Source organism: Tubulanus polymorphus, chromosome 2 (genome assembly GCF_964204645.1).
Source record: "Tubulanus polymorphus chromosome 2, tnTubPoly1.2, whole genome shotgun sequence".
In the NCBI taxonomy this organism is placed as follows: domain Eukaryota; kingdom Metazoa; phylum Nemertea; class Palaeonemertea; order Tubulaniformes; family Tubulanidae; genus Tubulanus; species Tubulanus polymorphus.
Genome location: NC_134026.1, coordinates 27,199,816 through 27,224,083, shown reverse-complemented (window position 1 = coordinate 27,224,083; position 24,268 = coordinate 27,199,816). Strand labels below are relative to the sequence as shown.

Genomic DNA, 24,268 nt, shown 5'->3' with positions numbered 1-24,268 from the left:
ATTTTCTGGAAACGTAGCTAAACAACCCGGATGATAATATACAATTTTGCAAAGAAAATACATACCAGATACTGGAATGATTCCATTTATAAAACCCAAGAAAAGTCCAATCGATCATTACTCCCTTCGCCTTCGTTTACGTGTGCAATACGTATATCCGTAAAGTTTTGTAAATGTAAACGTTAATAATACACGACATGGACAAAATGCCCTGTCGAACCCATTGGAAAATTTATAAATATCAAAGTGGCTAGACAAAGCCAAGACGAGCTGTCTTTTTCAAATGGAATGAATAATTATCCATGTGTCTAGTTGTCACGCGGTACAAGTATATACTGCAGAATGATTTTTCATTCTGTATTAAAAGCGCTTTACAGCCACTAACCCAGTACTTGTACTGGTTAGTAAAATTGTCAACGACGTTGTTTTTACACATGCAAGTTGCTGTTTTCTTCAAGCTGTGTTCTCACTTTTTCAATTAGAAATAAATTGCATATCACGCAGTGTATACGCATATATGTATTGATTAACGCCCGTGGAGTTTTCCTCCAGCATGGGCGTGACAAATTCTCAGATAAATCTAAAGATATTATTAAAAATACAAAATATTCAATGATTTAGAAATGAGTACATGTTTCACCGGGATCGGAAACTCGGAAGTCGGAAATGATAATTTGTTTTCTTTTTTAAACGTTCGCCATCAACTCAATTGAACGGTACGCGAAATACCACTTCGTCATCGGCAGATATTTTACCATGACAACATGATGCAGTGGGTCGAATTGGAGAAACCGAAGCACATTTAGCAGTGTGACGACACTTGATGCTGCACAAATTGTTATCGAATTCAAGATGAATTTCACCGCATAGACATTTAGATATGTTTTATATCCGAGATTGAGTAGAAACCTGACTATGACAACGGGAAGATGGAAGTGTTAAGAAAGAAGACACCTCCCAATACCTACCTGATGTCCAGTGAGGTGAAAGAGGACACCTCCCTGATGTCAAACCGTGATTCAAACTCTTCATTCAATCAAGCTCTTCATAAATGCGACACTCGACGCCACATGTCAATGGGATGATGCTACGCGCGACAATGATGAATACGACAAGGCTGATACATGTACGTACATGATTGTATACCGGCTAGACAAAAATGATATTTTCACTGCATACATTTATATCGCAGGTTAAAACCACACCCTCGCTATTGCTTATGAACAAAGACCAAGAAATCATAAAAATTGGCCTATCGAGCAACTATAGAGGGCACCCGGCATTTCCATACTGATCTAAGCATATACGTAGGCTTACACACCTTATAGGTTCATATACGGTTTCATAGACTGGGTGATAATTAAACATTTGGAAATATGTAACTTAATAGTTATCACTAATTTTAGGTTAACTCTTATGATAACCTTCCAGGTTTCATAGACCACATTTTATTTCAACCGGGTTAGCTCAATTGAGCTGAACTAATTCTGGGATTAAGATTATATATTTCATAAATCCTTAGCCCGTCTATGTATAATGTATAATAATGATAATATATGTATGTGTCTGTGTGTGTGGTGTGCGAGTGAATATCAATCTTTATAAAGATTGAAGGTACCGAATAACATTTGTATTGAATTAATAAATAGTGATACATATTACAATTTATCAAGCAGATGGTCGAATAGATTATCTACACTTTCCGTCAGATTTCTAATTGGTGAAAGGATGAATTTGGAAATTACCAACCATGCAATGATATTCTGGCTGGTTATAATTCAATATGTCTGGTACCCATAAAACAGTCGTCGCCAACAATGCAGCTGTGACACGATTATTTGTATGCATCTATGTGGTAATCCTTTACATACACGGGAGTTGCTGAATACATGAAATATAACATGGTGTATATGTGTATAAGATGGATTTAGTAAGATATTGAGCCGAGTAGATTGAAAAGATACAACATCAACTAATGATTCAGAAAAATATCAGTTTTTAATCGAAACGCGCAGTGCAACATTGCATGATACACCACGTGTATGAAAACATACGTAACTCTTTTTTCCATCATATGTCGCATACATTTTCTCATAATTCTCAACTCTTTTTTCCATCATATGTCGCATACATTTTCTCATAATTCTCGAATATCAAATCTAATGAGACAATTCTATGGACCGATACAAAAACATTGGGGTGAAAATGTACGCACGTTGAAATAAATGCGATCTATAATATACTAGAGGGAGAAGAGATGGATAAAAAACCTGTCGAAGTCAATGATATGACCATACATCTATATACAGAACCATGAAACAAATAAGTCACCATTTCACAGAATTGTGTGATATTGTAAAGATTTTTGATGTTGATATAAGTAATGATTTTTGATATAATAAACTGACCTGGTAACTAGTCCGAAACACCGCCTTGCGGAAAACTTAGAAACCACATATCTCCCCAAGCGTCAAAATAACAATTTACATATTTCAATGTTCGATCATATTTAAACTATAGCAGGAGCGACAGATATTCCTTGATAGTAACGTTCTAGATTGTCATGAACTGATGAATTCGACTTCAACACAAGTTAATATGCTCCCGCAAACAGATGACGGTGTACAAATATGTCCTGTGTTATAGCGCACATTGTACGATGTGCGCAAATAATATATGCAGAGTCATTGGAAAAAATGTGCCTGCGAAACGAGAATATTTGTCGACACTCAAATGTTCTGCGACAGGTGGAGGCAACCCATTGGTCCCTCACATGTGCATTGATTCTCGACTTAAATCAATATTTCTCGCTATAAAATGGAAACAACTGGCGCGATGCAGTTTAGTTAAATCACACTCGTCTTTGTGGTTGAATGTATTTGGATACAAACTGAAATCTAAAGAGAATTAAATTATCCGAAAATCTGGATCTATCAGATGCAACCAATGATGTGAAATTTTTGAATTAATTTCTTAATGATGTTTTTTAAAATCATATTCCAAATTGAAGATGAGCCGTTTCCCAACTTCAGAGCTTGGTGTGGATACTATGAAAATTACAACATCATTTTTGGCACGTCAAAGATATTTATTTGAAAGCTATATATCCGCTTTGGTAAGTAGTTTGACGTCCAGGGACTTGGCGACTAACTCCGATAACCGAAGTTCATCCTGTCAAAATTGAATGTGATTTATATGGATCTTTTATTTGAAACTTTTTTTTGATGTTTTGTGTCAAAACAATTCGACGTCATCAACTTACGCGTCAAATTTGATGTGTTGCAGATATTTTGACAGAATATTCACCTCGTATTCTCAGGATCATCAGCCTGATAAACATGATTACGTATGAACAGGAAACTATTTTTTGTTTTTGTTCCTATGAACCAATCAGAAGAACGGATGAGAACATGTGACTGAGACATCAGCTGGGGATTAAATATTGCTATCTGTGCACGATCGTGTTGCAAAGATAGTTAATTGTGTCACCCTGAATCAATAAAATATGAATTAAAAATGAAGAATGTACCTAGCAGCTGGCATGGTGTGCAATTTGATAGGAAATTATCAAAAATTGACTAGAAATTAGGTATTATCATTCTCGCTTCATCGACCGGTTATGGTTTTTCGCAATCGGTTGAATTGCAAGTATCAATAATATTGAACCTGTCATTTTCCAATAACCCAGAAATGTAAGATTACATTTGAATTATGGGCGTCGTTGATAATTATGATCAAAAGGCTGATAATAAAAGAAAAAATGAATTTGAAAATGAAAGTTACATGTATTTTTTTATGTGAATGTTTATCATTGATTTTCCTTTTATCTAAAAATTCCTTCAGGAATCGACAGTGTAATTAATGTTCTTGAAAAATGCACTTGTGACGGATATTAGCCGGGGGATGCGGACGATATTGGAATTGGATCTCCTTCTGGACAAGTCTTAAATCCACGTGAGGCCGTGCAGTGTTGCTTCTCGCCCCAAAATATGTACTTCTTGCAAATTTTTGTATCACAACGACACGGTATTACTTTGAAGATCCTCCTTAATAAAGCTTTATAAACTTTACATTTTGCATTTGGACAATTCGCTCGTTTTGCCTGGTAGTAAATCAGCCTTTCACATCGACAAAGATGGTGGAATTTTGCGTGTCTGGAAATAGAAACATGAAAGATCAGCTCATTATCACATAAATGTTTATCGTATTTGAATAGTGGCTGAATTCACATCTGAATTCACAGCTTTTCGCTACAACTTACATGTTATTACACTGGACACAGCGGTCATGCTGCAGGCAGGCCTCATCTAACCCATCAGCAGGCGGACGACATTGTCTGTTAATGTAAAGATTTTATAAATGGCCGTGTACAGTCAATTTCTATTTCGTATCAATCTTCAAATTTCAATGATTCACCTGCACTTTGCAATTGGATCGTTACACGTACAACATCCACCCTGGGGATTTTTACTTAGAAGTCCAGTATTCTTAGATCCACACCAATTTTTGTAGTTGAGCCCGTACGCAGAGCTGAATAGCAGGGTAGCTGCAACGATAGCTACGATTCCATAACTATTCAAGCCGATTTAGTATGCATACGTCCTTTTTTTGTAAAATTAGATTAAATACATACCTATCATTAATATGTACACAGCACATACATTTTGCTTCATTATCTTCATTGTGAAAATAGAGGATCTTATTTCTTCGTGTATTGTTATTAAGCCTACTAAGAGTAATCATAAACGTTGTAAAACTGGACGACAACCTAGTTTTTATCTACGAAATCAACATAATTGTGGCATAGTATTCATACGATATGATATCATATCAAATTAGAAAACTGGCACAACACTATCGATTTGTAGATTAACGCTAGAAAATACGGATTGAAAATATACCAATACAGTTATAAGATCGGGTTTTTAGAAAGTAGGGTTTGCTTATACGTGGAACTTCACGAAATGTAGAAATTGAAATAAATGAAATCATGTTTATGATTCATGGTGATAACTTTATTTTTTGTAAGCTGGTCTAACAGGATATTACATGAACTGGTCACATCATTTTCATTTCTATGATTTGTTCAGTGAGTGACAATATACTCAGAGATGAGATTGGCTTTGAAAAAAAAAACGAAAACAGAAATATCTTCTTTGATAATCGCTTCGCCAACTGGACAATTTCCAAATCCACTGAGACAGTGCAGTGAACGATCGGTCCTACGAAATAGTATTTCTTACACAGTTCAGTCGAGCAATCTACACGGTATTGTTTTGAACAAATTTGTCATTAATGATTTATAAGTTCGACAGACTCGACGTCGGCGGCAATTGGCATCGATTGCAAGTTTATAAACGAGTCTTTCACAATTGCAGAAGTGATGAAAACGCACGTGACTGAAATATAACGGTTTCACTATAGCTTTAATACCGATGCCATATGTAATAGCCATGAATTAATGGTATCATTTTGAAGTACGTTGGAGTGCAATGAAAGCACTGGTCATGTTTCAAACACGCATTATCTAATTCATCCACGGATGGATAACAAGATCTGCAGTAAAAGGTGAAGTTAAAATCATGAAGTGAAGCTAAAATCATTCTACATCCTCTTGTGTGGATATTGGAATTCTAACTGTATTTACTGAGTATTACAGCTGGAACCCTCAACCAAATCAAAAAGTGTTGAGAAAAGAAACGACAGCAGACCTATACCTGCATTTTTGGGTCGAATCTCACAAACTATGGCAGCTGGAGGAACGAAAATCTCATGTTATAAACTCATTCGGAGATTTCTTTATTCCATAAATTATTTTTAGAATAGAGCGACAATTTCTAGAATACCCAATACAAAGAAAACGAGTCTAAACATCACTCTTAAGTTAGTTATCGCGATGATGTTGTCAATATTCAATTATGCAGCGAGATGACTCCGTCCACATGAACATAGATATAATACAAACAACCCGGCTTATTCATATGAATGGCACCTTGGAAATGGCACCTTAATCGGGAATGAATAGTCAACAAAAACCGGGGCAATGCTGCAGCGTGGAAAATTCATTTGCTTTTACATGGGCAACGAAGAGTTACTCTGAAAAGGATAAGAACATTTAGATAATCAGAAATATGAAGTGTGAACGCATGAAATGTGAATACGAATAATCTTAAGGAAACATAAAACTCGTTTGCCCGGGCACCGTCATATCGCTTTATATGTCAACGATTATTTGCAGTACTGTTTTGAAGTTTTGTTATACACTTGCATATCGTAGAGTACCTGCAGACCACCACCGCGGTGTGCAGATATGTCCCTTGCGATGCCGTCGCGAGAAGTGGAGCAGTAACAACCTTTGACAACACTCGTACGCCGTCTGTATTAACTAGTCGATATAACAGCCAGCTCTTCAGCTCGAGTATTAAACTCATCATCTGACGATAGAGGGTAAGAAAGAGTTGATACTATTTCTGATAATAACCTAAATTAAAGAAGATATGTATACTAATGGCGGCACTTATATTTCCTCGTAAGAATATTATAATGAAGCACTTAGATAAAATTCATGAAACTTGAATTGTTCCATTAGATCCGAGTGGCTAGCAAGGACGGATCCAGGAATTTCAAAGGGCTGGATTCAGGTGGAGCTAAAAGGCACTTTATATACATAAAATGGGGTATTCAGAAATCTGTCAGCTGACCTAGCACGTGCTCCCGTCGCAATTTTCCCGTGCCTTTTGAAATACAATGGCAATATTTACCAGGGCACTTTTTCCTCCCGATGTGTCCCTCAAGTGCCAGAAAATCGTATGAAAATGCACTGAAATTGCAAAATTTTCCTGACCCTTGATTTGGCTGCGTGGATTTCGATATTTCATATGCCCCTTTTCAGTATATGCCTTTTTGATTTCTTGTCACTGTCTGCCCGGATCCGCCCCGGACAACCCTGGACTCACTGCTGGATAGTGTACTGAAGTGACATTTATACTGAGATATAAGATCGTATAAACAGATTGAATTTGTAATACTGATGTATTGATTTCGTATAATTGGAATAATGAATAGAGTGATGTCGCCAAACAGACAACACATGGACAATCCATTATTAATACCTGGATAATGCGTGTCCGCGTTAGTGAACCTTCTAAATACCGATGCCAAGTCGAGATTATGTTTCGGCACAGTATCATACAAGCGAATCTGAGAATTGATACGACTCATCTTCAATCTCTTATCAAAGCGGCGTTTACTTACGAAGATTATTATAATGTTCGAAATAATGTAAGAGAAAACTTATAACAACAACATTTGTGATGTGATAAGTAAAATCATAAGAAGTGCTTACGTGATGATACGTGCGTAATAAGAACCGATAAGTGATTTATACATAACAGTCTTAGTTGGTTTACACTTTTACGCCTCATTGAAAAATGATGTTTCTACCTCCCCATTATTCAGCCATAAAGTTACGCGCTTTCCTAACAGACAAACCTGGCGAAGCTCGGAGAAAAATTTACTATTGGCTCTGGCACTAATTCTGCGAACAACCCAACAAACTTCATTCTTTTCAGAAGCAATTTAAAAACCGGTCGTGAAAAAGTCCTGTAAGACTAATGGTCGGTACATGATACTGTAAAGTTTGAATATGGCTGGAACGATTGAACACGATGTTGAAATGCACATCAATGCGGCATTAAAGACAGACGACGAGCCGCATTTACAAGCAGACGATGCGATGGCGCCACAATCAAATGACAGTAATTCAACCAATAATCAAAGTCGACGGTTCCAATTGGCCACGTTTGACAACCCGGTGTTTGATAGGAGTGACGTAATAAGGAACGAAAATCCTTCCGAGAAATTACCAAAATATGGCCCTGATATAGAGGCTGCAGATACTTCAGAATCCTCAGATAATAAGACGTGTTCTGATGCAATTAGCAGGCCGGAGGAAAAACGGCGAGATTTTGTCAGTGATGGGATTGTGAATGAAAGCGATTCTACAGATTCTCAGCAAAACATGGGAAACTCAATAGCACGCAAAAAAGAAGGCGCCGCAAAAATGGACGGTGGAAAATTGATAACTGACGGTGTTGTAAATAATATACAAACAGATGCTATGACAAATAATTCAAATGACCCTAAAGCGTTAGTGAATTCGAACGATACGAAAGTTGTTGAGCTACCTCTGGAGAAAGATCAACATTTGGAAGTTGCTACAGGTCCCGAACGGGAGACATGGGGCAAAAAGATGGACTTCTTACTTTCTGTTATTGGTTTTGCCGTAGACTTAGGAAATGTTTGGAGATTCCCATACATATGTTACAGAAATGGAGGGGGTGAGTATTTTATAACTTCTACAATACAAGATTTTATACAAGATACATATTGCAGTTTCATTTAGACATTTAGTTGATATGTACTAGAAATAGGATTTAGATTCGTGTGAGAGACGATTTAAAATACCGTTGGATATTTAAAAAAGGTTAATGAGTATAAATGAACGAGCGTAAAATAATCCGACTTCATACATAATCCGCTATAATATTGAATAACTGAATTGTCTATGAATTGAAGCGAATCAACAGCGTCACTACTATTGCTTAGTATTGTCTGCTGCCACGGTAAATCATGTATTCAAAGGCTTTAGGATTGTAAATCGCTTATTAATAATATTAAACTATACTTAAATTACCGAGGGTTATTCTTCTCCACATTAACAAACAATCGAAGATTAAACGCCGACGGATTAATAAACATAGTTTCAAACGTGAGTATTCGTCGCCATACCTCACAGTAAATATACTACGCCGAGTAGGGACTGACCGTAATTATCAAACATGATTAACCACTTCGATCAACTCGTCAGTTTGATGCCAACAAGTAACGATATGACATCGACCATGGATGAAATTCTGGGGTTATGGCAAATTCTATGAGTTCCTGCAATTAGCCATCTCTATATGAAAGTTGACATATACATTAATTACCTGTCATAACGAATTACATTTCAATACTTAAAGCCCAACTCGTAAACATGTCTGGTGACCGGATATAACTGTGTAACTTGGAATGCTATAAAATCGCCATTAAAACATAAATTAGTGTGATGAAAGCTTGCCCAATCGGAAAAAGTAAGCAGGAACCGCTGACTTGCGCAAGAAAAATTCCCGAGTTGTTTCTAACACTCATCATTCTTCAGTACGCATCGGCAAGTTTTGTTTCGTCTTGTGGTGGATACGTATTGACATTTTGATGAGAAAATAGCTCGGCGGTTAAACAAACCTGTCATACAACCAAATGACCTTCCAATTGACCCGAGCGCTGACTTGCGTTACGATATTCCCAAAATCGTTAGCGATTTAACAAATCTGACTATCGACTGACACTAGCATAAACATAAAACTAGTATCATCATAATAACGGTAATATTATCATTTACTCAGGTTACAAACTCTACTTAGTTTTCTAGTGGTTTCAGTGTATGCAAATAGGAATGATTGAACGATATTATATACCCCAGTCACGGGCGTTGCATTTTTGGTAACTGAGAAAACGCATGAACTCTGCCGTCGGATTAACACAAAGCCGCGCTCAATACGTATTTTGCATCAATTGCCCTGCACGCCCGCACCCATCCATCAATTTCTCCATGTCTCATTATAATCTTGATAATCAATTGTCTTGTTATAAACCAATAATTTTGCATGAAATTCAATCGGAATCTCCCCACATTTATAGTTTATTTGGGTTTGTTTTCGAAATTCTAGCTCTAAATCATCATTCGTTTGCGAATTGTTTTTTAAATATATATCATGAATTTTACTTTGTTTTCATTCCAGGTGCCTTTCTTGTGCCGTATGGCATAATGTTGATATTTGGTGGTCTCCCTCTGTTTTACATGGAGTTAGCGTTGGGCCAATTTCAAAGATGTGGTTGCATATCTGTCTGGTCGAGAATATGTCCTATGTTCAAAGGTAAGTACGAATCTGGTGCACAGTTTGAACAATTATTACATGTCATTATCAAATTATATCTGACGTGATTTTTTTCATTATTTGATATAAAACCCAAATCAATAGTTAACAGATATTCATATCTACTTAGTATTCCTTGTACAGATATATGTTAGTATTCTTGGAGGTGAGCTTGAGTTTCTCTGGGCGACTGATGGATATTTTAGATTGATTGAACTAATTAACAAGTCCAACATAGCAGCACCGAGTGTTTGGACAGCCGTTGGCTATAGGCACATAGGTACTGCAAGTAGAACAGATATCTGAAAATAACGCTCAAGGAACACGAACAAGCTTCGAATATAAAACAAGAATGAAATCTATGGATAATCCGAAATAAACTACTTATTAACTGATAAGTAATTATATTACTTGTATAGTTGCTTGCTATTCAACTAGGCGCATACAAAATTTCCAGTTACAATATCTATAATATTATGATACATTTCTTATAATTCATCGTGTGAGGAATCCAGAAGGTTTCCAATAAAGGTTCAATTTCATGGTTGAGATCTGGTAGAGAATTTCTGTCAACCAGTATAGTTGCACGTATGTCGCCTTCCAAACAGGAATATGACGTCAATGCAGAGGAAAACTTACAAATACTAGGGTTCATCTTCATCTTTTCTATGAAATCTGTTTATAAAAATATTTCAGAAACAAATTCATCTCCAATTGGTTTGTCAGGTTTCTATTCAAATGGTGCATCTTTTTGAAACCCATTCAGTAAGAATTAGGACATAGAAAGTAAATATTCTCTTCATACTTCATCAACTCATATAACTTTGAATTAATTTCACGTGACTTAAGATTTAAATCTAATATTTGCATACATAAAGTTGTGAAATTTCGCCATTGATCTAATGACGTCAATTTGTCTCGTTTTTATGGTATGTGGACTTGCGTATGAATTTACGCGTCTACTACATTTACATTTCGAAGAATTTCCTTCATTTGCATCAACAGATACCTTCCATCACTGCAAAATAATTGTTTTTCTTCGAACTGAAATCTAGCTTAAACATAAGGCTGTTACGCCTTTATGATTTATTGCAGCTACGTCGGTAGTGTTTTACCCAGTTACCCGGATTCCCGGATATCTTCACCGACTTCTATCGTACAATCCAGGGTTTCAGATAGCCCGTTCAGTGCCCATACGTCGATTCGTGATAGCGAAGGCAATTGCTGACCAGATCCTTTAATCCTCCCTGACATTAATACATGGATCTCATCATTGTCACTAATACTCCAAATAGTCGGGCTGTACCGTTGCCGTTCACCAGTAATGCTCAACAGCTTGTTCTAATTTAGTCAATTTCAGTACAAACGCAAAAGGCTTAGTTCGCAATTTAGCACCGGTTGCTCGTCAAAGATTCGGTCACAACGGTATAACGAAAGCGTTCAACGGGTGATTTAGCGCTTGTCTTCCAGCCAGCACCCGTGTAAATTCCAGGCATAAAATATACGGTTTTACTGCGAACACTTTCATAGTAAAACACACCAATTTACATGTATATCATCAAATTCTTTATCATGAACACTGAAAGCAGTTTGAATCTGTGTAATGCTCAAAACACAATTTGATTTTTGTTTCACGTCATTATATTCGAATAACATACGCATTGTTATCACTTGCTTAAACTATTCGTCCATAATTAACTTCTGAATATACGCCACTCGGTTCGCAGTGAAAAATAGATAAAATGAAAAATTGAAAAAAATAACGTTCATGTTTTCTAATTGATGAATATTCCAGCCCAATCAAGGAATGGGCAGTCGATTCCTCAATCTATAATGCCCCATGAAATATTGTCAAAATCATTGTCTGCAGTTTTTTTTAGCAAACTAGGAAAGCGGAAATTCGTGATAACATTTCCTCTGAGATTTTAACCATTCAAATAAGGAAATAGCAAAGTTAGTTGTTCAAATAGAAAGCGAAAATCAATTCTATAGAACGAAATAACTTGTTTTATCACGCGAAAATGTTTACTTGTCTTGAATGACGTTTTACAGGTAGCTTTACTCTGGGTGTTCTGTTACTTCACATCAAACAAAACATACAACACGAACACATTTTTTTTTCAAATGAAAATTTTCTTAAGTTTTCAGAAAGTATTCCATAGTAGTCAATGTTTAAGTCTTTTTGTTATCCAATGTTACTGCCAATTCATCATACAAGTACTTTCACATTTAGATATTCATCCCAAAACAATTTCAAAAATATTAATTTTTTACAGGCATTGGTTTTGGTATATGTTTCATCGCGATGTACGTTTCATTCTATTACAACACGGTAATCGCCTGGGCGCTTTACTTCATGTTTGCGTCTATGCGTGCCGAGGTACCATGGCTCCGGTGTGGGCACGTTTGGAACACGGAAAATTGTACAGAATTTTTCAATCGCACAAACGCCACATCAACAAATTATACCAAATCTCCAGCATCTGAGTTTTTTCAGTGAGTATATATATACAGCTGGACTGTTTGATTACATCGTTTTCATATAGGTTCATTCGTTCAAAAGATGTTTCAATGTTTCAATGATTCTAACCGCATCCCTAAAAGACATATATTTTCTTATAGACGGTCTGTTTTGGAATTGCAATCATCTAGTGGTATTGATGACGTTGGTCCGGTCAAATGGAGCATAGCCCTGTGTCTTTTGGCTGTTTTCATTATTGTCTACTTTTCATTATGGAAAGGAATTAAAAGCTCAGGCAAGGTAAGACGTATATTTTGTCATATCAGCAGGGCTCATATCGTAGGGTGGGATGTGGACGCAAAAAGAATTAGTGCCGCTCATTTTTATTCTAAAGAATTAAGGAATTATCGAACTGAAGCGTATTACAACAACAACTATCACAATATATGTAGTACATGTATATCAAATGTGTTCATTCATTTAGACCTTCGTTATATCAAGGAAGATCGCTCAGAGGCCATATTCTGAGCATCATATTTTCATAAAATCTTGTATTTTGAAAATCGATTAGCAAAAACGTTTTCTACTCAATAGCACGAGTTGTCGATGGGTTGCAGCGGTAGATGGCGACCGAGAGTGTTGCATCACACGCACGAAAATAAATGATTGTAGAACTAATTTTAAAAATCCATTACGTAATACTTTTAACATAGGAAAAATGTATTCTAAGACATTTTCAACAAATATTTCTCAGTTCACCTTTATATATCATTTGCATGTATATACCGCCTTTTAATGTGCTTGTCATGTACTGATGGAGGATTCAAGTTCGAGGCCAGAATTACCGGGGGATAGCTTGCACATGTCCTCATTATGATATTCCAATACCCGTAATTAATCAGATTTTCTAAACGTTTGTTATTTTGGAATAAGGAGAAATAAATGTGAGAATATGATAATGATTATATCATTTCTGAAACGTAAAATACCTAGTATTACGTAAAATACCCAATACTCAGAAAATCTTCTATCCGGCAATAGTTCACTCGGTCACCCGGGCGTACTAAAGTCAACCGTCATTCGGCCCGATAACTTTGATTCCCAGAAGACAAGACTAAAGCGATGATCGAGGTAATTTCACCATTGATCCTGGTTATTAGTAGAGGTAATGTTTATCAATCCTGATTTGAAATTGTCATTCATGATTATTGAAGGATTGGCATATTACCAATACCCGGTAGTATCGAGTCAAGAGGCTTACACGTACATTATTGTCCTGGGCAATCGCTTTCTAGAAGTAGCGTATAAGTTATATTTAATAACTTGAAGTATAATTTTGTCTGGCGCGAGATCATGAAATAATCGTAACTCGTGGCGTACGCTTAGAATCTTAAAATCATCTAAACTAGTTCACCAATCTGTTAGCTATTTTGTAGCCATTGTCAGATGCTAATATCCGCCTGATTCCCGGAAGACGAACAGTCACATATGATGAGATGTCGCGGTTATGATTATGGCGTGATCTTTGCTGGGACGATCACGAGAAGCGATCAATTTCTGCACGGTCGTAACTCTGATCCGGGGAATTACTGATTCTGTCATTACCGGCTAAGAATAGACGAGAATTTGCATACGATTCATATTGGAATGAGAGTAGTAGAATGTTGACAGAGATCTGCTTGACTCGTCAACACGGCGTGAATTCAATGTCGTTAAACGACTCATACATTTTCGATGATACTAAAACATGACCGGGTAATTCTCAGAATCCTGATCATTTGATCAAGATCGCAGAAAATACACGCTGTCCAATCAACCTTCTGCATCATATATACGTGCAAAAAATAAAACCAATTTTGGTTTTGTGTGCATTTTCTGGATGACTTTAAAACAACCGCTTTGATCTGAATTAAAAATCACCTTTCGATTAATGTCTGATAAATTCTAAAATCCTTTGCATATACATTTTTTTTCTTTTTACGTTTAGTGTTATTCAATATCATATCTTTGATAGGTTTAACTAAAAGCGCATTTGAATATTTCAGGCTGTTTGGATTACCGCAACAGCTCCATACATTATTTTGTTGATACTATTAGTGAGAGGCGTCACTCTCCCAGGAGCCCTAGAAGGTATCATATATTACCTAAAACCTCAGTGGCATAGACTTCTTAAAATCCAAGTAAGTAAACACAAAAGTTGTATGAAAAAAACATACATGAAGTCTACTTTATTTTCATGTTACGTGTAATTATTGCAGGTATGGAACGATGCAGCGTCTCAAATATTCTTTTCACTTGGACCGGGATTTGGTGTTCTTTTGGCGCTTTCCAGTTACAACAAATTCCATAATGATTGCTACAAGTAGGTCTAATTCAATAGTCGAGCATTCCTTCCAATATTTTGGACCGAACTTGCAGCTGAATTTGAAAATATCTACCGGTAATTTCAGAGATGCGTTGATAACGAGTATGATAAACTGCTTCACCAGTTTTCTATCGGGATTCGTTGTATTTTCTGTATTGGGTTATATGGCGTATTCACAGCACAAAACTGTCGAAAGTGTAGCAGAAGACGGTACGTATCACCAGAACTTATATTTTGATAATCAAAGATAGATATATTTCAAAGAGTTTCGGTCTATTCGTGTGAAATTGAAATACATGCCCTTTAGTTTAGTTTACGAGAAAAAGTGCAAAATTCTGGCCTTTTCTTCTGTTCCCTCGCTCTAAACATGCATCAGTAATCACCCAATTTTCTAGAAAAGATGATTTGATCCTCGTGGAAGCTTTAATGGCTAGTATAACTAGTTGCTATCTCGATATCGATTGCTATCGCAATTGCAGGACCTGTATTCTAATAGCCTGGTCAGGAATGGACAGATTATGTTCGCACTAAATTTAGAACTGTTAATGAGAAATTCATGGTGATATTTTGTCTGGTGACAAATATGACAGTCTCGTAAATAGGCTTAGACCGATACCGATACATATTGGGGACTCGTTCCGACGGTTGTAATAATGAAAGCAATTATCTCTGGCCTAGAGACAATTCCGAGGGTACAAGAGCCCCTGGGAGAAAACATTGATTCTGATTCAACATCCATTTCAACGCACTCCCGTTTAACAAATAGATGATATCGGTGACTTAACTATTAGACGTGTAATAATTTCTATTTTTAAGGGCCTGGGCTCGTGTTTGTCGCATATCCGGAGGCAATAGCTACATTGAATTTATCATCATTTTGGGCGATAATATTCTTCCTGATGTTGATTACCTTAGGACTTGATAGCACGGTATGTGATAATGATAGACAAATGCAAAAATATCATTTCTACGTACATTAATTCACTTGTTAGAAATTTGCTGAACAAGAAAGAATAAAAGAGTAAACAAACGTGTAAACTATAATCAAAATAACAGTGCACACCTGTGGTTTATCTATAGTTTGGTGGTTTAGAAGCAATGATAACCGGAATTTGCGATGAATGGCCAGCTTTGGGAAAACGCAGAGAAATCTTTGTAGCTGGATTGATAGCTACTTGCTTTTTAGGAGGGCTGTCAACGACCACTTACGTAAGTGAGAGCAATGTTTAACAAATCGATATATTTCCGTGCGTGATTATTTTCATATGATTAATGTTTTTGTTTCATATCCAGGGTGGATACTACCTTTTCGTCCTCTTAGATCATCACGGTGTTCCAATTTCAATTCTGTTCATAGTATTCATAGAAGCCATTGCTTTAAATTGGTTCTACGGTAAGAAAATGTTCTCGGATCCTTTGTTTGTGCTATAAATCGTATATTCGTTCACCAGAAAACTAACTGTATATTCTTACAGGAGTCAACAGGTTTTCGGATGACGTTCAAATGATGTTAGGCTATAGACCTGGTATTTTCTGGAGAATTTGTTGGGCCGGCATATGTCCAATATTCTGCCTGGTATAAAAACACATACTCAACTGTCGATTTTTACTTGAAAGTCAATATTTTGATGAATGAATTTCTGATTTTTGTAGGTCTTGTTTATTCTGGCATGTACTGATTACAATGGAATATATTATCCGGATTACACGTATCCTGATTGGGCAGTATGCATCGGTTGGATTATTACGTGCTCGTCATTATTCTGTATACCACTGTACATCGTATACAAATATATCGTAACCCCAGGAACTATAGTTGAGGTAAGCTTCGAGATGTGTAAAACTTTGCATTTCCGATTTATCTAAAAACCTCAACAAATCGAGTATAAAGTCCATACATCGATATTTCAGAGACTTAAAAAAATTACAAGACCCGAGGTCCATCCAAAATTCGACGAAAAGGACCAACTTCCGCTTCATCCGGTATATCTATAAAGTTGCGACGAATGCTGGTCAATGCCAGTCAATGGGATTTACGAAGCGAAATACTTGTATTCTACTATCAAGGTGATTCATAATACACCTACTAAGTGTCTTAGCTGGTTTTGGTGGAAAGGTGTGTGCTTTGCAAACACCATGAAATAAAGAAATCGAAGTCGAATTCTTTAATGAAAAAAGTTGAAGCATGCGACGTGAAAGTGGATTATATTCGCGCCATTCAAGATTGGATATGCACATATGTATTCAACCTGAACGAAAACTTTAATAATAATATTATATCAATAGTCATAGTAATAATGTTTGGTAAAAGTTGAAATTGGCCTTAAATACAACAATAAGGATACACGGTAGATTTAGTACCAGGTTTGTCTATAGTATATTAAGTGCGTGTAGGTTGAAAGAATGACCGTCTCTGATCTCAATAGAATTTATCAAGACGGGCTAACATCGAAAGACTTCAGCGGTGAATATATTCCTGCTTCTGGAAACCGTAGTCATTGGTAAATATAACTGAAAATCTATCGATATATCTGTGACATATATATATATATATTCGAGTCGTCTTACATAATAATACATAATCACTATACGTGAGCATATATGCCAGCATATATGTAAATACATAATGAATGTATATATATATATATATATAACTGTAAATTTTGCATAAAGGGCAAAAAGGTACGCGAGGTACTAAAATAATAAAGACAGCTTAGAATTACATTCCACTGTTTAGAATTTCCTAATTACCCATTTGCTGAAGACTACGATGTTCTTCATCGTATCAACAAATCTAAAATATGTGATGTCAAACGTCTGAACCTTCATACCTAAAACCATTCGTTTTAGCATCCATGGTTCCACTTATACCGATAAAATGGCGTTGTGGAACGACCCAGATGTGGCCCGATTTGTATAAACCCGCGAAACAAGAACCCGCAATTGTGATAAATGTTATTAATATTAAAAAGTATATCAATCATTAATATGATTATTATTCGTATATATATATCTAATTGAAGTATTAAGTGTTCATTTTATACCCGACAATGCATTATATAGAACATATAAAACAATATAAGTTAATGGATATTTATGTAGTTATGTCTTCAGCATTTGATAGAACACTATGCAGTGTAATCATATCGAATAAAAAAGTATACATATGATTGTAAATAATACCCTTGATTAGAATAGTATTTGTACGAAAAAAATGTTTATAATATAAATCTGAATGTATATATCATATTTTCTCTTCATTTGTTACACCCACTGGGGATACAGGTCATGTTATTGAGCCTATATATAATTCTAGTTAGATTTAGTTTTTATAAGTTTTATGTCGATGTTATAAATGTTAATCATATCATCATGTACATCATTAGCAAGCGGAAAGATCAGAAAAATTAAACTGGAAAAATACAGGTAATTGTACAAAGTATACATTTATATTTATCGTAACGTAGATTCGTGTCGTTTTAACTGTACGTCGTGGTTACAAAGTGTGATCAAACTGCATCTACTACTTATTCGTAATTATCTAAATTTTGTCTAAATGTACAGACATGTACACTCTGGGTTTTAGACTTCATACCTTTTGGACTTTTCACAAATTTTCCCGCTAAGCTCTTTGGGTTGATATTGAGTTGAAATTTGCATCAATTGTTTCTAGTTAAGCAGTTGTGTAACGGTGCGGGCAGTATGTAGAGTATCTAACGGTTAAGTACCGGCTTATGTAACAAGTAAAACAATATTATAAATGTGATAAGACATTCCTAAGGATGCATGTTGTTATTATCTAAGATAAATGTTTTGTAAATATTGTTGTAAAAAAGAAATATATATATACTTCAATAAAGGAAATGTTCATTCATGTAGATGATCTAGTTTTTTTTCTTTATAAACGCATTATATCGGTATAAATTGAGTTCACCAATTGAACCTTAGAGAATAGTCTCAACACCGAGAAATTGTAGACTATGCCGTAACATTAAGTCGTAGATTTACCATTCACAAACTGAGAATCTGGAAGCGTATGAAGTGATGTAAGGCCTAGTAAGAATCATCTGCATTCGTAGAGATAACTGCTCGTAGATCTACCATGGTTTTGTAGCAAGTGAGTGCCATTTAGTGCTCATGTACTTTTTGGAAACGCTTTGTTAATGCCCTGATTTGTGCTTAATTTTCAAATAGGGTTAATTGAATGCGCTTAAAAACGCCACGAACACAATTTTTCTATTCAATCCCGAATACAAAGTCGATTCGTAAAACGCCACAATCGCCGATTTCAACATAATTTCATGTTTACCTCCCAGAGCATTTTGGAAATGCCACAATCGCCGTGTTCAACAAAATTTCATGCTCCTCAACTCGTCCAGTATTTATGATTTGATATGAGCAGCAGCAGCAGCAGTACTATGTCCATTTGGTGCATTCACTAAAAAGTGCTACTTTTCCGTACCAATAGTGCTGAAACGTACTTATTCTATATACTACTAGCCATGTAAAACTAAGATCGCTCCACCCCTCGAAACACATCATTCCATAGAACAACGGAATTCGAATAATAAATAATTTTATTTTAAAAGTATATAAAAGAATTATCAATTCACAAATTCATTTAATTCAAAACTAAGATATTGTACAAGGATTGCGTTACAAATCCTCAATAAATGCAGAGCTTTCATACAAACGACTGTGAGACAAGGTTTGCACATTCATCTACCAAATAAACAGAACGAACATTGAATTCAACTCTTATAAAACGGCATTAAATTCGCCTCGTATAAATCAGTAAATAAAAAATCCTGCCGGGTTTAACAACATATGTACATTGCTCCTGTGTACATGCGTTCCTTCTCAAATGCACAGAAACTGTGGCCTGCAACTGTTCAACAGTATTCGGAAAATGCATAGACATATTTCATCTCTTCCACGACTAGAAGACAAGCCGTGGCGTCTCATTTATTCACTTCATCTTCACTATTCGATACTGGAGTGTGTTTTCCACTAGGGCTCAATGGTTCTCTCGAGGTATTCTTTAAAATAAAAGTTGCATATTTCATGAGACTTCTTACATACAGTGTATGACATCTAATTCAATGTTTGATCATATATTGCATATACCTGTTTGTTGATAGAGGGTGTTAAGGCTGCTTTCTCGAGATTATCCACCATTTGCCTCGATTCCATCAGTAGTCTGTGTAGTTTACTTGTTGGAGAAAATCTTTCCTGAGAAATCGAAAATTATGATTCAATCTATTATATGATTAGCTGGATAGATAGAATTAATCAACATACTCTTTAATTCATTCATTAAAAAGTTAACAAAATGCATGGAATAAAACAAAAGCAAACAAAAAAATAAACTGAGAACTTAGGCTAAACAAAAATGATACCTTGTTTCTCCGCAGCGGCCGGGTCATTTTTGTAAAATATGATAAAATTTATAAACAGTTCATTTCTATAGCGGCCGGGTCTGTTATGGTGAAATTGATCACGATTTTAAAAGAAAGTAATGTATAGGGTAGATAGGCGGCCGGCCGGGTCAACATTTAAGCTCAGCAGAGCGGAGAAACAAGGTATCAATTTTTTTTAGCCCTTATTTGTAACAATGTCTACATTCTTTTCAGAAACTTAATACACAGCATGAATCTTAAGTTAATCGTATTGATCCATGCTGCATGCTACATGCATCAATAAGATGATAGACGTCAAACAATTCTTGTTTGTCCCGATGAGAGATATTTAAACAGTGGTACATGTGGATGATAATGATTATTCTAAAAATGCAACTGATGATTGTAAATATCAACATTCCAGTAACTAGTAATATTACCTTTACTGAACCATTCGGATTATTTTTTTTCTCGGTCTGAATTGGTTCATCTTTATAGAACCTTACAGACTTAACCTGCACATTAAATAACATGTGTGAAGTGTATTAAATGACTTACTGCAGTTTAAGATCTGGCATTACACTATTAAATTTACCTCAGTGGCAGATGGAAGTATAAAATCATTGTGCTCGGGTTCTAATGTTTGAAATGATATTTCATGTGTATCATCTTGATTGATGGAACTGATAAAACTGTTTCTGTCATTAAATGTTATTGCCGAACGTGAGCCTGATATCGGATTTGGATCTGGTGAACTGGTTCTTATTGTGTACTCAGACAATGGACGGCCAGTGTCTTCCAGCAGCGAATCGCTAGAATTATATCAATCAAATGCATTTATAAATATGCAATATTACCACACATCTCTTACTACTTTTTAGTACAATTTACATACTTAATAGTAGCCGTGAAAGTATCTCTTTGCCTAGCCAATAACTCCTTTGAACTTTCAAGATTCAAATGTAGTAATGTTATGTCTTTTTGTTGACGTTCATAGATCTACAAAGAACATTAATCAAAAATACTGGTGAAACCAAAAATTTGGATAGAAACGAATTTGTATGATTACAAACTTTACCATTCTCAGATTAGATAATTCTGACTCTGTTCTCTCTTGTTTCGATTTTCCCAGTTCAATCAGTTCTTCTTTACGCTTTTCACGTTCATTTGAATGTTCACATTGAGTATTCAAGTCTGCTAGTTCTAATTTCATTTTTTCTACATCTACACTAAGCGTATCATACTCGTTTTGTTTTTTAGACAGTTCACCTGAAATTAATAACCAGAATGTAATTCACTTCATTTAAATCATAAATCAACTCACTCCCTAAATCACAAAATTCATACCTTTTAAAGCATCAAAATCTTTTTTCAAGTCAATATACTTTGACTTCCATTCATTTGCTGCCTTTCTTGCATTTGCCTCATTTCTCAGCGATTCTCTGTTTTGGAAGTCAAACTTCTTTAGTTTACTTGATAAGTCAGAGATATGATCTGACGCACTGAGCAAATCTTTGTCCTGTGAATACAACAGTTCGAAATGACCAGTAAGAAAGCATTCAGCCAACCTTTTTCTCTACGGAATCTGCTTTACAAACCTTTAACTTCACCATAGTTAGTAACTCATGTTCTCGGGCTTCAAGTTGTCCCAATTTCGAATTGAGATCGTTGACAATAGAATTCAAATTACCATTCTTTTCCTAAATCCGATTAGAAATTTGTAGTACCGGTATATCAGGTAAAATTTATAAGAATGGATAAGAAACAAATCGTAATGATTATTTACTTAATTACCTCTAAATCCTGTAGATACAAATCCTTTTGACTACTCTGTTCGCTCAGTTTTACCAACTGTTCTTGAGTATTTTCTAACGCAGATGCATTACTTTGTCCTTCATTCATGAGCACTTTCAGCTTATTGCGAACACGTTTACATTCTTCGCGTTTATTCTGGAAATCAACTGAATGGAAACAAACTGTTGAATTAACCATGAACAACCATGAAAACAACTACCAGGTATGAATACTGCTAATACCTTGAGCTCGAGATAATTTCTGTTCCAGAGTTAAAACTCGTTGTCGGTCTTCTTCCCAACCGAGAAGTTGTTTCTTGTGAGCTGCAAGCATATCATTCAATTCATGATCTCGATCTTTTAACTCGGTTATCAACAACTGAAGTTCTTTACGCTGCTTCTTGATGATATCATCCGATAGCGCGGACGGCGACATACCCTGAAATAGATGTGAATTTCAAATTTATCTACTACCGTACCATCCTTATTACCGAGATGACACAATTTACCAAGATCAACCAAGATGACATGAAATATAGCATTGTGGTTGATTTGTTATCCATTTTATTTTTAACGCTTGAAATCATCGATCAATTCAAGTCAATGAGATTTCTTATCAATTGTGATGACCCATTTAAAGTCAATAAATTGCATTTTTTACACCAAATTATACGAAATGCATTCTTTGACATTATTATCCACATATAGTTAGTTTTGGGGTAAAATATTTTTGATTTCTTTACGTTGGAATGACAACATGAATTTACTTGTGAATAATACGGAGAAAATGCAGCAGTATCTGTTAAACGAGATGGACTTGGACTACTTGTTGAAATATTTCGACAACGTGACTCTCCACTTCGATTACTGGATCCTAAGCCATTGAAAATAGGAGACGAATAATTTGTAGATCCCAAAGCCTAAAAAAAAAGTCAAAATCATATCAAATGCTTCAGACTATAACAATAATAGAGTTTATATGTTAGAACTCTTTACCTTTGTAGGTGTAACGAGGCCATTTTCCTCAGTCATTTTCACAAACTTTGGTCACAATATATCTAAAGCCAGATGGATCTCTACAGATGTGTTCACAACTTCCAAGTCAGCAAGCATATGTTGAGAATTGTTTGGACTCGCTGTCAGTAAAGCCTGCAATAATTGTAAAGTGTATAAATTAACAAACTGTCAATAATTCTACTACAAACAATGCAAAGCAATCAAGGGTTTACACAAGCTGCTTTAAGCCAATATCATAATTACCCAGCCTAAATTTCTATTTCTAATTGCTACAAACCCTAGTTTGTAAATAATTCCCCAAGAGATTTAGATAATCAATTTAATTCCCGAGAATAACGCTATTGTTTATGGTCATTAAGTACAAACTTCTATGACAAATCAAACAAATATGATATGACGGTTTATCAATAGTAACAAAAATTCATCAAGACTCGAGTCTTTATGAATTTTTGATAGTAAGCATTTAGTAGGCCTATAAAAATTCAAGAACGGTAAACATATGCCTGGCTCTATCCAGCAAATTGAAAAAGGGCTTGTCAATCAAATCAAATTCAAAGATTTGATTATAGGTCTATATGCTAAAATATAAAGATCAATTTAAGTGAGTTGGCCTCAGTCTAGCTCTCTAAAAACTCTACTAGTTTCTGAGTATGTGAGTAGACCTACTTTTGCTCGACCGTCGTATAACTTACACAACTAACGTGAGTTTTAGATTAATCAGATCAATCGATCATACTTCATTCAAAAGGGATTTGTACGTCTATGGTATTTCTTCCCATATTAACGGCGATGATTGATGCAATTTGTGTGATGATGTCAAATTTCACTGCAATTTCAACAAGAAAGGGGGCCCAAGAAAGGCCAGTTTATAACTTCCTGGTTTGGGTTGGGAAAACCCTTAATACCAATCAATAAACAATTAACGGGAAGCTCCGAGAATATCCAAATCAGGGCATCCATAATCGTAATGGCTAGACTGGTTGCCTGTCGAATTCTGCGCCACTTAAGTGCCGCCGCAGGCTTTTGCTGGCATAGGGCCGAGTAAGATGCAAACCTGATGTACCGTATAGAAAAACGATGTTAGACTCTTGAATCGGTCAGCAATATAATCAAGGAACTGTCTAAACATGTCCTCGCTGAAAACAAGAAGTCGCCAGATCCAGTGTGCAAAAAACGTTTTCAAAATAAAAGCTCACTGATTTTTGGTTTAATTGCTATCGGTTACTTCATGTTTTGAGGCCAACAATTCAAACTTA

At 35.6% G+C, this 24,268-nt stretch overlaps 3 protein-coding genes across 6 annotated transcripts; 1 reads left to right on the top strand and 2 right to left on the bottom strand.

The window, feature by feature from the left end:
* Nucleotides 1-3,740: 3,740 nt before the first annotated feature.
* LOC141899359 (uncharacterized) lies at nucleotides 3,741-4,762 on the bottom strand. Of its 3 annotated transcripts, none has more exons than XM_074785611.1 (4): nucleotides 4,634-4,762; nucleotides 4,417-4,558; nucleotides 4,262-4,336; nucleotides 3,749-4,154 (listed from the first exon to the last, which is right to left on the bottom strand). In XM_074785611.1, the coding sequence occupies exons 1-4, from the start codon at nucleotides 4,680-4,682 to the stop codon at nucleotides 3,893-3,895; spliced, it is 528 nt and encodes a 175-aa protein (XP_074641712.1). In that variant the 5' UTR covers nucleotides 4,683-4,762; the 3' UTR covers nucleotides 3,749-3,892. The 3 variants fall into 3 exon arrangements, with proteins under 3 accessions (XP_074641714.1, XP_074641712.1, XP_074641713.1); XM_074785612.1 differs by having other exon boundaries at nucleotides 4,417-4,546; nucleotides 4,634-4,759; XM_074785613.1 differs by lacking the exon at nucleotides 4,417-4,558 and having other exon boundaries at nucleotides 3,741-4,154; nucleotides 4,634-4,751.
* A 3,528-nt stretch (nucleotides 4,763-8,290) lies between these two features.
* On the top strand, nucleotides 8,291-17,885 carry LOC141898550 (sodium-dependent serotonin transporter-like). Its single transcript, XM_074784502.1, has 13 exons — nucleotides 8,291-8,339; nucleotides 9,843-9,977; nucleotides 12,254-12,473; nucleotides 12,600-12,738; nucleotides 14,484-14,618; nucleotides 14,697-14,800; nucleotides 14,889-15,013; nucleotides 15,620-15,732; nucleotides 15,884-16,012; nucleotides 16,097-16,196; nucleotides 16,279-16,379; nucleotides 16,457-16,624; nucleotides 16,715-17,885. The coding sequence occupies exons 2-13, from the start codon at nucleotides 9,869-9,871 to the stop codon at nucleotides 16,796-16,798; spliced, it is 1,527 nt and encodes a 508-aa protein (XP_074640603.1). The 5' UTR covers nucleotides 8,291-8,339; nucleotides 9,843-9,868; the 3' UTR covers nucleotides 16,799-17,885.
* A 1,576-nt stretch (nucleotides 17,886-19,461) lies between these two features.
* On the bottom strand, nucleotides 19,462-23,885 carry LOC141899641 (coiled-coil domain-containing protein 62-like). 2 transcript variants are annotated; one of them, XM_074786064.1, is made up of 13 exons: nucleotides 23,705-23,885; nucleotides 22,992-23,144; nucleotides 22,763-22,915; nucleotides 22,239-22,434; nucleotides 21,997-22,163; nucleotides 21,801-21,902; nucleotides 21,550-21,721; nucleotides 21,281-21,471; nucleotides 21,098-21,201; nucleotides 20,798-21,014; nucleotides 20,643-20,717; nucleotides 19,931-20,035; nucleotides 19,462-19,842 (listed from the first exon to the last, which is right to left on the bottom strand). In XM_074786064.1, exons 2-13 carry the CDS (start codon nucleotides 23,025-23,027, stop codon nucleotides 19,765-19,767), a joined length of 1,596 nt encoding a protein of 531 aa, XP_074642165.1. In that variant the 5' UTR covers nucleotides 23,028-23,144; nucleotides 23,705-23,885; the 3' UTR covers nucleotides 19,462-19,764. The 2 variants fall into 2 exon arrangements, with proteins under 2 accessions (XP_074642165.1, XP_074642166.1); XM_074786065.1 differs by lacking the exon at nucleotides 20,643-20,717.
* Nucleotides 23,886-24,268: the final 383 nt, after the last annotated feature.

What these genes read in the sequence shown, in the direction of transcription:
- LOC141899641 (XM_074786064.1), bottom strand. Translation starts at nt 23,027, where the DNA reads ATGACTGAGGAAAATGGCCTCGTTACACCTACAAAG. An exon ending in TGTATCTACAGGATTTAGAG is followed by an intron (nt 21,903 to 21,996) that starts GTAATTAAGTAA and finishes AATCGGATTTAG; the next exon opens with GAAAAGAATGGTAATTTGAA. An exon ending in ATCCGAATGGTTCAGTAAAG is followed by an intron (nt 20,036 to 20,642) that starts GTAATATTACTA and finishes TCGATTTCTCAG; the next exon opens with GAAAGATTTTCTCCAACAAG.
- LOC141898550 (XM_074784502.1), top strand. Translation starts at nt 9,869, where the DNA reads ATGTTGATATTTGGTGGTCTCCCTCTGTTTTACATGGAGTTAGCGTTG. An exon ending in AATATGTCCTATGTTCAAAG is followed by an intron (nt 9,978 to 12,253) that starts GTAAGTACGAAT and finishes AATTTTTTACAG; the next exon opens with GCATTGGTTTTGGTATATGT. An exon ending in GGCTGTCAACGACCACTTAC is followed by an intron (nt 16,013 to 16,096) that starts GTAAGTGAGAGC and finishes TTTCATATCCAG; the next exon opens with GGTGGATACTACCTTTTCGT.
- LOC141899359 (XM_074785611.1), bottom strand. Translation starts at nt 4,682, where the DNA reads ATGAAGATAATGAAGCAAAATGTATGTGCTGTGTACATATTAATGATA. An exon ending in TGTGTACATATTAATGATAG is followed by an intron (nt 4,559 to 4,633) that starts GTATGTATTTAA and finishes ATGGAATCGTAG; the next exon opens with CTATCGTTGCAGCTACCCTG. An exon ending in TGTGTCCAGTGTAATAACAT is followed by an intron (nt 4,155 to 4,261) that starts GTAAGTTGTAGC and finishes TTCTATTTCCAG; the next exon opens with ACACGCAAAATTCCACCATC.